We start from the raw sequence: 13,850 nt of genomic DNA on the forward strand, positions 1-13,850 counted from the left end.
GGCCGCGCGGGATGGGCTACCTCACCGGGAATGAGAGCATCTGGAGAGATTCCTAGGGGCAGGGCCCTGAGCCGGCCCTTGAATGAGAGTACTCAGTCCAAGCAGTGAAAGCAAAAGATGCCAGAGAGGCCTCATGTCTGTGGAGTTGGAGCACCTGGACCTGCCTGAAGTCAGCTGGCCGAGGCTGGGGTCTGAGAGCAGCATTTCCTCCCTTGCCCCACCCTTCCCAGCCCAGACCCACCGGGTAGATAAGGCACAGATGGAGGCTGTGTGTGGATTCTAGCCCCAGGCGCCTTGCCTCTGCTCAGACAGCAGGGCCTGGTGCTGTTATTACTGTAAACAGGACCTTCTGGGAGGCTCCAGCCAGGGCCCTGTTGCCCAGATAGCAATTATGATTGAGTCTGCATGGCTCACTGCTTCCAGGCCTCTGATGCAGGTGGGACAGGGCTCCCACCCTTCAGCCCCCTCCCCGGCTGCAGCTGAGGGCAGTTCATGTGAAGGGTCCGGAAATCAGTTGGAACAATGCACGATTGAAGTTCAGTGGCCGCTTTATATTGATTGGTCATAAAGAAGAAGGAAGAAAAACCAGTGGTACCTCCCTCCCCTGAGTGGAAGAGCTGTTAGCCATAATAACACAAAACTGTCCTGTATCCCTGTCTGGGACTCCCTCCCTCCTATAAACAGCAAGCCTGAGGAGTTGTCTTTTCTTTGGAAGTCATGCTGGTGCCCGTGTCTGCTAGGAGTTCACTTCTGTTTTGATGCTGTACATATTTAGAATCCTAAGATTTTAGAACTGGCAGGGACTTGAAAAATCATTTAATTCAGTTCCCTTATTTTACTGCAGAGAAAAGTGAGGCCCAGAGAGACAGATTTGTCCAGGTCACACAGCTAGTTACTGAGAGAGCCATGACTGGAACACATGGCCTCCAGCCCCAGGCCTGTGTCTAAGCGTCCTCAGCCCTGAGAGCGAGGACATTTTCCTCACCCACATCTTCCACATATACACAAGAGCCTAAGTTCTTGGAAGAAGACAGGCACATGAGTATAGGTGAGAGATTTGTGTAGGGAAGTGCTACAGGCATTCATTTGTTCAACCCCGAGCCCTCTGGTGTGGGCCGCTGTGCCAGCATCAGGAGTCAAGAAACAAGACATGTCCTCATTTCTAGGGGGCCATGCTGACTACTGGGAGAGTAGGACAAGGCAACTGTATGACAGCTGTTGACACAAGCTAGCACAGGGCATCATGGCTGCACCAAGGCTATCTTAGCGAAGGCTTCTGGGAGGAAGAAAGGGTACGTTTTTCTTTTTCGGTTTTTTTTTTATTAATTTTTTTATTGGAGTATATTGGATTTACAGTGTGTTAGTTTCTGCTGTACAGCAAAGTGAATCAGTTATATGTATACATATATCCACCCTTTTTAAGATTCTATTCCCATATAGGTCATTACAGAGTATTGAGTAGAGTTCCCTGTGCTATGCAGTGGGTGCTTATTAGTTGTCTCTTTCATATGTAGTAGTATGTCTCTGTCAAGCCCACTCTCCCAGTTTATCCCTCCCCTGCACCCCCCACCACTGCCTTTCCCCCTTGGTAACCGTAAGTTGTTTTATACATCTGTGACTCAGTTTCTGTTTTGTCAGTTGGTTCATTTGTACCTTTTTTTAGATTCCACATATAAGCGATATCATATGATATTTGTCTTTCTCTGTCTGACTGACCTCACTCAGTATGACAAGCTCTAGGTCCAAAGTTTTTCTTTTCCTAAGAAATTTTTTTTTAAGAGTAATAGTATGCTTATTGTTACAAAAAAACAGCAACAGAACTTCAAACAATACAGAAGAGTTCATAGCCGGAAGTGAAAGTTTGAATCCCTTACCCCCGCTTCCCCAAAAGAGGTAACCACTGCTGCCTGTTTGGTCCGTAGCCTTCAGGACTCTCCTGGGTCCCTGATAGATGGGAGCAGCTTTTCTTCCCTTGATTAGTTACTCTCATGTGGAAATCTTCAGCTCTTGGGCTGGAGAACCCTTATTCTACCCACTGCCCTTGCCTGTGGGTTTGAGACCATCCATTTATCAATCCACAGAAAATTTGGAGCACTTATATTCCAAGTTCTGTGTACACCTTGGACATATCATCCTAGTTTGCTCTGTTGCTTCCTTAAAATGGGGTAGACACTCATTGGAAAATGATGATAGTAATGAAATAGGCTCTTCCATTTGTATAGCACTTTTATTGCATACCAAGTGCTTTTATATATTTTGTCTCGTTGTTTCTTCATGGTGCCCCTAAATGACATATGGAATAGGGCTGGTGGAGTCCTCTGCCTTTTTTTAACAGTTTTGGAACAGGCTCCGAGAGCAGGAGCTGTTACTCAGGTGAGGAGACCAAGTGAAATTGAGAGAGGTTGAGTCACTGGTTCATCCATGACTACCCACCCAGTAAGTGCCAGAGCCTGCATTTGAACCAAGGTCCCTCTCGCTTATTTTCCTGCCCCTCTCTACTGCCTGAGAGTTGTACATGAGCTGGGATTCAACTCTGGACTGCTGGTGCGGTCTCCTCTCCATCATCTACCCTGGGTTTGGTGTCACCCACCACTGCCCTGCCAAGCAGGAGACCTAGTTCATTAGGGAAGGGGCTTCCACAAGTCTGGAGTGAGCCCAGAAAGGCCTGCATTGCCCACCCTCACTTCTCAGCCCCTGGCCACAGGCAGCTCTGCCCTGAGTGGCAATCTGCATTAAGCCTTTCACTCATCATCTCAGGGATGATAGAATCCTAACCTTTTCGGAGACACCATGCTCTGTCACAAGCATTGCTCTTTTTAAAAGAGATTAATTCACTTGCCACATTTTGTCCGGTGGTGAAAATCACAGGGGAGAGCAAGGGTGGCTTTCTCAGGCCTCAGAGGCCCTTTCAGCTGCTCTCAGCAGGCATCCACCCGCCCAGCTGGCCCAGGACTTTGAAATGACTGCCCGCTGGGCATTCACTTGCAAAGCAACAAAATGAAATGGAGGAGACCTGGGTTTGTGAAATCCTAACTTTTGGGACTGCTCTGCACACAGAGGGGAAGTGGGGGAGAGGCCCACCCAGCTCTGAAAGAGGAAAAGTTGTTTGGAGTTGGGGTCACTGAGGTTTTTGTTTGTTCTGGTCCTTCCTTGATTTACTAGGTGCCACCACTCCTTATGGAATTCTGCCATGTGGTGTCTCTTTTAATCCTTACAACTACCTTGCACAATAGGGATTAATAGCCCCCATGTCACAGCTAATAAGTGACAGAGCCAGAATCTGAACTCCAGCCTTTGGACTCCAGGGCCATTGCTTTCTCCTTTACACCTCAGCCCCAGGAGGCTGCAAAGAATGATAGCCGGTATGCTGGGCAGGGCTTAAAAGCTGGTGTCTCACCAAAAAACACTAAGATTTGCCTCCTAGGAATGATCTCTTCAGGTTTGCAGAGCCCTTTCCTTCAGATTTCAGTGTCACCTCTTAAAACCCTAGTGGACCTATAAAGAGACTAAATCTCAGAGAGATAATATACCTTCTGTGGGATGTCAGAGTAGGAGGTGGCAGAACTGGAACTAGAACGCAGGTCTCTTGCTTCTGCCCTGTGCTCCTTCTACACTGTTCATTGAAAGGATAGCAAGTTTGGAGAAGCCTTCTCTCCCAGCAGTTCCTCCTCTTAAAAGAAAACCCTGCAGTGTACAGAAAAGGAAACCTCAACATGCTAATGTGCATATAATAAGTAGCTCAAAATTATTGGTAATCAGAGACATGCAAATTAAAACAACAATGTGAGATCCCTTTACACCTATTGAACTTGTAGTGATTAGGAAGTTGGCTACTGCCAAGTGTCCGTGGTACACAGGAACACCCCTGTCCTGCTGGTGGGAGGGTAGTTGGAGCAGTTGTCCTGTAGGACCCTGGTACTATTTAGTTAAATCAAGTGATATAAACACTGTAACCCAGGGATTGCACTCTGAGTACATGCCCTGGGAAAATACTCACAGGTCCAAAAGGGTATATGTAAGAGGATGTTCTTTGAGCATTGCTTTTGGTGGCTGAGAGATGGAGGTTAGCTGGGTGGGTATCCCTGGGAGAGCAGAGAGGGAAAATCTGGTGGATGTGCCATAGAGCATTAACTAGCAACTTAAAAATGGAATTATTGTATGAATTATCAGTATGAACATATCTTAAAATGCAATTATGGACTTCCCTGGTGGCGCAGTGGTTAAGAATCCACCTGCCAATGCAGGGGACAGGTGTTCAATCCCTAGTCCGGGAAGATCCCACATGCTGCGGAGCAACTAAGCCCGTGCACCACAACTACTGAGCCTGTGCTCTAGAGCCCGCGAGCCACAACTACTGAGCCCACACACCTAGAGCCCGTGCTCTGCAACAAGAGAAGCCACTGAATGAGAAGCCCATGCACTGCAACCGACAGTAGCCCTTGCTCGCTGCAACTAGAGAAAGCCTGCGCGCAGCAGTGAAGACCCAACACAGCCATAAATAAATAGATAGATAGATAGATAGATAGATAGATAGATAGATAGATAGATAGAAAAATAAATAAATATTTTTAAAATGCAATTTGTGGAAAACGTAATACACCCATGCACATTTTATATATATATATATATATATATATATATATATAGAGAGAGAGAGAGAGAGAGAGAGAGAGAGAGAGAGAGAAAACCTGCTTGGCTTAGGTCCTGGAAAGCAAGAACTTCAGTCTTGTCTCCTCCTCAGTAGCCAGTATGCGGCCAGGCACAGAGTGAGTGTGTGCATGTTTGTTGAATAAATGAACAAAAGAGTGTGTGAAGCCAGCCTGGCTGAACTACCCAGGTCATCCCATGTGACCCTGTGTTAGAATCCCAGGGTGCTTGCCAACCTGCCACTACCAACTTGAGGCCAGATCGCTTTGTTCCTTCAAAGAGATAGAAACAGGGTAGCATGGCAGGCAAAAATCACTCTGTACCGAATACTTGCTATATGCCAGGTACTGGGCTGGGATCCCTGCAAATTAGAGATTACTGTCCCTATTTGATAGGTGAGAAAACTGAGACTCAGAATTGATTTGCTCAGCATTATCTAGCTGAACCAGAATTTGAATCCACGTCTGACTTGCTCCAGAGGCTTTTATTCATCTTTTTCTTTTTATTACACTACACTCAGCCTTTAAAGGGCAGGAAGAGGAGGCATCTCAATCTTCTTTCTTCAGCACTACCTCCAGAGGAGTGCTGCTTCTAGAATTCTCAGGGCCCAGGCAGGGGAACACAGGTCACTGACCCACTAAAGGCATAAAGGGTTCTGGCTGCACTGAGTTTCTTCTGTTCACGTGCATTTTCTCATTTCCCTGCCCTAGCTCATCTCCCTTGGTCTGTGTTACAGAAACCTCCAAATTGGTCTCCTTGTCCCCATTTTCTATTCTGTCTCCTTTCAAATTCAGCCTGCTTAAGCTATTAGGTTAATTCTATAATTTCTTTTGCCCAAAACCTTCAATGACAACCCCACTTGCCTATGGTGAGAGACTAAGGAATGGCAAATAGGTTTCTTCTTATTGATGGTAGCTGATTGGAACCACTGTTGAGAAGGATTCTGAGGCTCTTTCAAAGGCTCCATAGGAAAGAGCTGCTGAGAGAGATTCATGATTTCTGACTGAGATACAGGAGGGCAGGACCATAGCACACACATGCCAGGCATTTGTCAACCCTTTAGATTGGGTTTTTAACCTAGGGTCCACTATTGATTTCATGGAGACCTATGAACCCCTGGGCATTGTATGTAAAGAAAGATTTTTTTCTTTTGAGTGTGTGTGTGCCTGTGCACTTTTCTGGAAAGAATCATCAGCTTTGATGATTTATCCTCAGAGGAATCCATGGCTTAAAAAAGGTTTATGCCCACTGCCTTGGCCTCCTAGCTCAGCTTTTGAGGCTCTGTGGTAGGCCCTGCCTACCTTGGCAGCTGCCTGTTTCTGTGCTGCTGTCACAGATGGATCTACCTGATGGTCTGAGTATACTTTCTCATCCCTTCCCTGCTTCTGAATAGTATCTTGTGTCTTTTGTCTTGACTGGCATGCACTTCCTCCCTCTTCTCTAAATTGTTCCTGTTCTTCAAGGCATAGTTCAAGTCTTTTCCCTCAGAAACCTCTCATCAGCCCTTCCTGATTTTCTAGTCTTATAGACTGAGGGCCAGAGAGGTGAAGCCATCCAACCAGAATCACAGTTAAAATCAGACTCCAGTCTCTCAGTTCTCAGAATCTTGCGCTCTCCACAGCACCACTTGGCCTGCTAAACAAGGGAAGGTTTTGTGCAAAGAGAGATTTCTGTCTCAGAAAATTATCCCCAGGGTTCTTAGCCTCTTTAACACCTTTGGCTATGGACAGTTGTTTCTGCATAAAGGATGCTTAACAGTGCATGTGGTAAGAGGAAGAGGCCCAGGACTTTGACCAGAAGAAACCTTTCAAACTAGAGGTGAGAGAGGAGGGTTTCCCAACCTCCTCTCTCAACACTTTCCCCTCGCACTTCGTGCCTGAGTCGTGCCAGACCTCTTTCAGGGCCTCATATACCCCATGCTGCCTTCTACTCTGATGAGAGGCTTTACCTCTGCCTGGAACACTCCTTCCCTCCCTTGCCCCCTTTTGTCTGGCTAACTCTCTATCATCACTTCCTCTGAGAGGCCTTCTGGGTCATTAAGGCTAGGTTAGGTTCCCTGGTTGTACATTTGCAACTTGAGGCCCCCTTCCTAGCACTCGTCTGATGTGTAGTGACGTGCTTGCTGGTCTGTCTTCCCCTCAGGCTTTGACAGTGCCTGTCTCATTCCCTGCATCAGCACAGGCTGAGTGAACAAATGAGTACATGATGTGTCTCTTCATCCTCCCAAGCCTTTATCACCTGCTTACTTCGGCAGCACAGAGGTTAGACTTGGCTTGGTCCAGAGAGGCATTTACTACAGATTATGGCATAAGAATGATGCTAGGACTCAACCCCAAGCCTCTGGACTCTCTGCCAGTGCCCTTTCGTCTAGAACGCACTGAAGTGTAGACAGCTTCCCAGTTCCCCCTAATGCCCATTCCTCATAAGCATCTCCTGCCTTGTTGGTGAAACACTCTTGACTTTTGGTCTCCCTGTTTCCTGGCCTCCTACAGCACTTATGGTGGGAAACCACACACGACAGCCTTTGGTTTCCTGCTATCCTGAGTCCTCCCTCCACAACTAAATTCCTTAGGGGAAACCCCATGTCTTCTCCACACCCCCATCCCAGAATTCAGCACAGGACCAAGCACATGTCATGCTGATTTGCTGGAGTCCATTTAGTCTTTTCTCTTCCATGTTACATGGAGTCAGGTTCAGTGTAGAGGAAGGTTGGTGAGGTGAGAAGGATTCAGGCTGCAGAGCCATTATCGACTTGGGTTCCAGTCACTGTACTGACCCTTAACTAGCTTTGTGACCTTCAGCGAGTCATTTCACCTCACTGAACTTATTATGTCATCCATGAAAAGAGGACATTAATACCAGCCCCTTAAGCTTGTGTGAAGAGTGAATGAGAGCATGTATGTAAAGTTCTGAGGCAGTTCCTGCTTGTAGGAGGTGCTCAGTAAGAGTTGGTTCTCTTCATTCTCCTTCTCTCTATCCACCCCCACATTATAGGACCCCCTGCTACTAGGACCCAGAATTCAGGCTTTTAGTGGTATACTTAAAAACTTGTGTTAACAGCTGCTGAGCTCCTACTGTGTGCTAGGCACTGGCATATAGAGTCAAATAGGCTCATATGGACTTTTCTAGAAACCTAATCTAGCATTTCTAACATTCTTTCCATCTTCCCTTGCATTCAGAGTTCCAATTTCCAAACAGCGACCATACGAATAAACTTGAGAAGTAGGATTCTTCTGTAAACCAGGAGCTACATAGATGAGAAGTGTCATTGGGCATTTGGTGCTAAGCATGGGGGAATTCTAAGGAAGGAGGAGAGTGTGGACTGGATGAGTCAGGAAAGCCTACTTGGGAGAGAGTCCTCAAGCCAGGGTTGTATCCCATTATATGAAAGTAGGTTTAGAATAGGCAGAGAGGCAGGGAGAGAGCATTCTGGACAGGGGGGAAGGCACATTCTTTCCTCAGTAGGCTGGGAGGATGACAGTAGAGGCAAACTCATTTAAGGGAAGAGGGAGAGAGGTAGGAGAAGCCTGGGGTCAAGGGAGAGTGGCCAGAGGAGCTGGGATGGGTATTTAGTTCTCAAAGCCTTATAACTATTTCCAAATTCATCTGGCCTCCGTGTTTATTGATTTTTCATTTCTTCCACTCTTATGTCCATGATAAGCCATACACTGAAAATATTTCTGTCTCTTTCTAGGCTGTTGTCGGAAGGTGCTGATGTCAATGCAAGGCACAGACTTGGCTGGACAGCACTCATGGTGGCAGCCATCAACCGAAACGACAGGTGAGAGATCTCCTTCCACATGGGGCTCCCTTTGCCAGAGCTCTGCAGACCACGATCCTGAACCCTCTCCCACCCTTGCCTGTCCCCCTGCTGTCTTCTTGAAAGGCAGGGAAATGGACTCAGCCTAAGGAACTGGTCTACACCTGGTGCAATGGAAAGTATAGGAGATGTGGAGAGGGAAGATGTAGCTCTGGATCGCAGCTCCATCATTCATTGACTTTGTGACCTTAGGCGAGTCATTTGCTTTATTGAAGCAACAAAATGTTTGAAAGCCTGTTGTAAGTGGTTAAGTGTACATGTGCAAGTTATCATCATGATTACGTTATCATTATCCATGTTGAGCAGTCTTCAGTCACTGTCCCCAGCAAGGGCTCCACTAGGCTGTTCCTTTGGAAGTTCTGGTATAAACTAGGGAAGGTGGGGGCGTTCCTTCCCTCTCATTGGAGGCCCTGCTGTTTTCCTATATGCTTCCCCATTCCTCCAGCATGCAGCTGTTGTGTAAAGATTGAAACAGTCTACTTTGTATAGAGTTATCTCTACTTCTTACAACCACCCACCAGATAGATATTATTATTTTTCATTTTGCAGCTGAGAAAACTGAAGCCCAAAGAGGTAAAGTGATTTGTCTGAGGTCACACAGATAGAATTTAGAACCTGGTCTGACTGCCTGCAGAGTTTGTGTGTTTTACTGTACCTCACTGCTGCCTCCCACTGCCAGATCCCCGGCTTGGGCTGGATGCTGCCATCACATTGCAGTCTCTAGCTGTGATTATGCAAAAGAATTTATTGAAAAGGAGCAAAAAGAGATGCTTTCAAAGAAGGCAGACTGGGTACTTTAGTAACAGCCACTGACATTGATAGTGGGAGGTGCAAATTTTCATTTTCCCTTCAAGCAGATCTTTAAGGATTTTATCTGCCAGTACTGGCCACCTTTGGAAGGGTCATAAATGTGGTGGAAATCGACCAAACAGGTATTTTATAATGTCGGGGTGGCACTGCCTCAGACTGGCTGAGAGACTTAGCTGTGCTGAGAGAGTTCTCTCTTCTCTGCTGCTCTGTTGTGAACTTGATCTCAGCACTCTTTCTCCTTATTTGCCTCTTTAGCTCTAAGCACATAGTCTTTAAAAGAAAAATTAATGTAAATAGGTTCTACAGTTGAGAGCCTGGAATCCAGTCCTGGCTCTGACCCTTAGTTGAATTTCAAAATTCTATGAGCACCTTGTTTCTTCACCTGAAATCAACTATTTCTACAAACATTTGGTAGATATCTACTCTGAACCAGGCTCTATGTTAATCACTGGGGAATCAGAGGCCTTGGGAGCTCATGGTCTAATGTGGACAAGACAGGCAGGTAGAGAAACAGAATATAGTGTAATCAATGATATCAGAGCAGTGTGGACAGGATATTATCAAAGCAGAGGGGGTGAGGGGACTGAATCTCACCGCAGAGCAGATAGATTCTTACTATATTCTTGTGAGAATCAAATGAGATAAGGTATGTGCTACAGGTTACAAATGGTGAGATGTTATTCTCTGCTGCTCGCATTAGACCTCTCTACACGCAAACACACATGTGCTTATTCTACCACTTATAACCCCCCTTCCCTGCCTCCACCCCCACCCACCAGTCGTTCCCAGCTTGCAGGTATCTCCATCTGCAAGAGGTAACCAGTGGTGGAGAAAAGGGAGGGGGTATGTGCACTTCTATGTTTGGTTTTATCAGCGTTGAGACAGAATAGGAATTAACACTGTACTTAAGAGTACTGCCAATCAGTGAGCACATAGCTAGTAGATGTGCTTTGAGGACACTTCTCTCTGAATCTAATGAGTTGTTGGTTTAACTGATTGCTCTGTCTTTATCCAGGGCCATTAGCAAATCAGTGATGCTCATTGAGCAAAGTGAGAGTGTTGGCTTGTATTTACTCGGTTCCTAGGACTAATTACTGGTGTTTTAAGCTTCTATTTTGTGCCCTCCTCTTCCTTCCGATACCCAGTGAGGACAGATTTTTATAGAAAATAGCATAGTCTCAGGTTGGATTTATTTATTCATATCACAAAACTTGTTTGGCACCTACTGTTTGCCAGGCACTGTTCTTGACAGACAAATATCCCTGTCCTCAAAGAGCTTATTTCTGTACAAGTGGTGGTCCCTGGGTAGAGAGAGGCAGGGACAGACAATAAACAATAAATACAATGCGTAAGTAAACTATATATTAGAAGATAAGAAGTGCTAATGGAAAAAAAGGAAAAGTAGAATCTGGTAAAAGTGAATGCCAGGAGTACACTGCTCAGGGTGGGTAGGCCTCATTGGTAAGGTGCTATGGGAGTGGTCTTGAAGGATTATCGTGTCCATCCCAGCACAATCTGCCAGTAAGTTTTTCTGTATTAGAAATGTGCTGATTCTCATCTCATCAGTCACCAAACCCTTCTGGAATCATACTGGCCAGGCCTGAAATGCCACCACCTTTGAAATGGGTTTGGATCAAGGGCGAGTAGAGGGACAGCACCCCGTGATTCAAGGCTGAAAGTAGAGAACCTTCTCCTCCTTTAGAATGTTGGCAGCCCACAAGCTCAAAGGTGATATCCTGAGAGAAGCCCAGTCATTTCACCCTCAACTGCCTTTAGTGCCTGGCTGCTTAATGTGTTAAGTCCTTGGGGATATGAACACAGTAGTCTCTGTACTTAAGGAGATTATCTTCTTGTGAACCTTTATTTATATATGTATTTATTATTTTATTTTATTTTGAATAGTAAAGAGAATGCTATTTTGTTTAATTTTGAACAGAAAATAGTGTTATAAAACAAAATGTTAAAAATATGCATGGGAACTTATTTATAATTTATTCCCTCCTTTTATTTACAAAAAGGGTTTAAGGTGACTTAAATCAAAATACAAATATAAATGTACACAGGAGAGTTAAAACTGGATCAAGATCAGAAATCATATTGGTAAAAGGAAAGATAATTCTATCAGGATTGAACTAGAGATTTTCTTCTCCAAAATTAGGTTTATTGTTTTTGTAAAGAAAATATGGAGAAGAAAGTAGCCGTCAACTGAATCCCCTCTACCTAGAGACTGATCACTATATCTATACCTATATCTATATCTATGTGTCTAATTTTACATAAATGGGACCAGGCTGTACTCACTGTAAATCAGGTAATTAGTGGAATCGAGTATGAATTTAATTTGAAGTTTCCTGACAAGCAGGGCAAAAAAGGGATACAGAGAGTTTTGGTTCTTCAGGAGAGAGGAACTTTGTGCTGACATACCTTTATGTTATCATGTTATGCATCCAGCAGACTTTTTTAAAAACTAGACTGTGTCAGGTGCTGATATGCTAGGCTAAAGGGGATTCAGATACTAAGTAAGCATCACAGCCTTTGCCTTAAGAAGCTTACTTGGACTGCTGACATCAAGGACTCGAGCATTGTGATGGCCATTGTCTTCAGTAGCCCTCCTGCCAAAGATTTACCAACATTCTGCTAGGACAATCCTTTTGCCAGCCTAGTAACAGCTTGGGTGTAGTGTTGACTTGAGGAGTAGTTGGCGGGGGCTGGCCCCTTCTCCACAGTGATCCCTCCATAAGCCTCATGCCACTGGCACTTGTTTAGCCTGAGTCTGGGTGCCTCATTCCATGTTGCACTCTGACCCAGCCCAGCTAAACGCTAAGCCACAGGGTCCCAGGATGACCACTGTGACTTAGCACAGCCTCTACTGGCTCGTGCAAATATACCCAGCCTTCAGCTAAATTCAATTAGTTTTTCTTTAAGAAGGGAAAGAAATCCAATTTTACTAAACATGGACAGACGGTGGAAGGCACTTTGATGTTACAACCTCTCAGTGATGCTTTACTTAGTCACAAGTTCATAAGCAAGAAGGCTTAATTACTTGGGAAAACACGGGATTAAAACTGGACACAATGGCTGAGTATCCGCTCTTGGGCAACTTGATTCGAACCCAGGCACCCAGTTCGTGTGTGGTGCAAACTTTGATGTGTGCTGTGACAAGCTGAAAGTCATGACCCCCTCAGGGATGCTCCTTCAGATGGCATTTGCAGGATGTGTAGGCGGAGAGGCAGGGCCTGCCAGGCCTGTTTGCTCTACTTTGATGTCCAGGCAGCCACAGGCCCCACTGTTTGCTCTTTCACTGAGGGGTGGATTGGGAGCCTCCTACCTTTCCCGGTGGACAATGGCCAGCAATGGAGTGTGACGACTGTTGACCATTCCAAGAGCCTGGCAGACCAGAACAGCTTTGGGAGGTGCAGAGCCTGGGGGGCAAAAGCTGTTTATAGGACAGCCATTTCTCCAGATGTAGCTTTCTTTAAAGCCTAATGGTGGTTGGGCGCTCATCATGGAGGTAAAAACAGTCTCATGAGTTTTAACAGGTACTAAGTACTGCTTGACCCTTTGTCCAATGACACTAAGGTATTTGTAAATTGAAAATTTAAGTCTATCCTGTTTTCTTCATCAGCATGTATATGCAGGGGATAGTGGTTTGGAAGAAAAATGGTATTAATTCTAATTCCTCAAAAAATAAGCTGTCAAAACACATCTGATAAAAGAATAGTATCCAGAAGATATAAAGAACTCTTACAAATCAGTAATTAAAGGTAGCCCAATTTTTTTAAAATAAATTTATTTATTTATTTTTGGCTGCGTTGGGTCTTCGTTGCTGCGCACAGGTTTATCTAGTTGTGGCGAGCGGGGGCTACTCTTTGTTGTGGTGCACGGGCTTCTCATTGTGGTGGCTTCTCTTGTTGTGGAGCATGGGCTCTAGGCTTGTAGGCTTCAGTAGTTGTGGCATGCGGGCTCAGTAGTTGTGGCTCACAGGCTCTAGAGCGCAGGCTCAGTAGTTGTGGCGCACGGGCTTAGTTGCTCCACGGCACGTGGGATCTTCCCAGAGCACGGATTGAACCCATGTCCCTTGCATTGGCAGGCAGATTCTTAACCACTGCGCCACCAGGGAAGTCCCAATAGCCCAATTTTTAAAAAATAGGCAAAAGATTTGAGCAGACACTTCACCAAAGAAGAGATTGATGGCAAATAAGCACATGAAAGATACTCAGCATTTAGGGGAGTGCAAGTTAAAACCACAATGAGATACCACTACACACCTATTCCAATGGCCAACATTTTTAAAACTGACAATACCAAGTGCTGATAAGGATGCAGAACAGTTGTCATCCCTGCTGATAGGAATGCATAATAGTATAGCCACTTTGGAAAACACTTCAGCAGTTTCTTATAAAGGTAAAACATACATTTATCATATAGACCAGCAGTACCAACTCCTAGATATTTGTCCATGAGAAATAAAAACATGCATCTACAATAAGACCTGTATGCAAATATTTATAGTAGCTTTATTCATAATCACCAAAAACTTGAAATCACCCAGATGTCCATCATCTGGTGAATG

At 45.2% G+C, this 13,850-nt stretch overlaps 1 protein-coding gene across 1 annotated transcript in view; it reads left to right on the forward strand.

Annotated features, from left to right (window-relative positions):
- Positions 1 to 13,850, forward strand: part of CLPB (ClpB family mitochondrial disaggregase) — a 148,362-nt gene that overhangs the window by 27,526 nt on the left and 106,986 nt on the right. The window contains exon 3 of the mRNA XM_060104923.1: positions 8,342 to 8,428. Within this exon, the coding sequence (XP_059960906.1) occupies positions 8,342 to 8,428 (87 nt within the window). The remainder of the gene's footprint in view (positions 1 to 8,341; positions 8,429 to 13,850) is intronic.

The sequence above is a fragment of the Mesoplodon densirostris genome, chromosome 7 (genome assembly GCF_025265405.1).
Source record: "Mesoplodon densirostris isolate mMesDen1 chromosome 7, mMesDen1 primary haplotype, whole genome shotgun sequence".
NCBI classification, from domain to species: domain Eukaryota; kingdom Metazoa; phylum Chordata; class Mammalia; order Artiodactyla; family Ziphiidae; genus Mesoplodon; species Mesoplodon densirostris.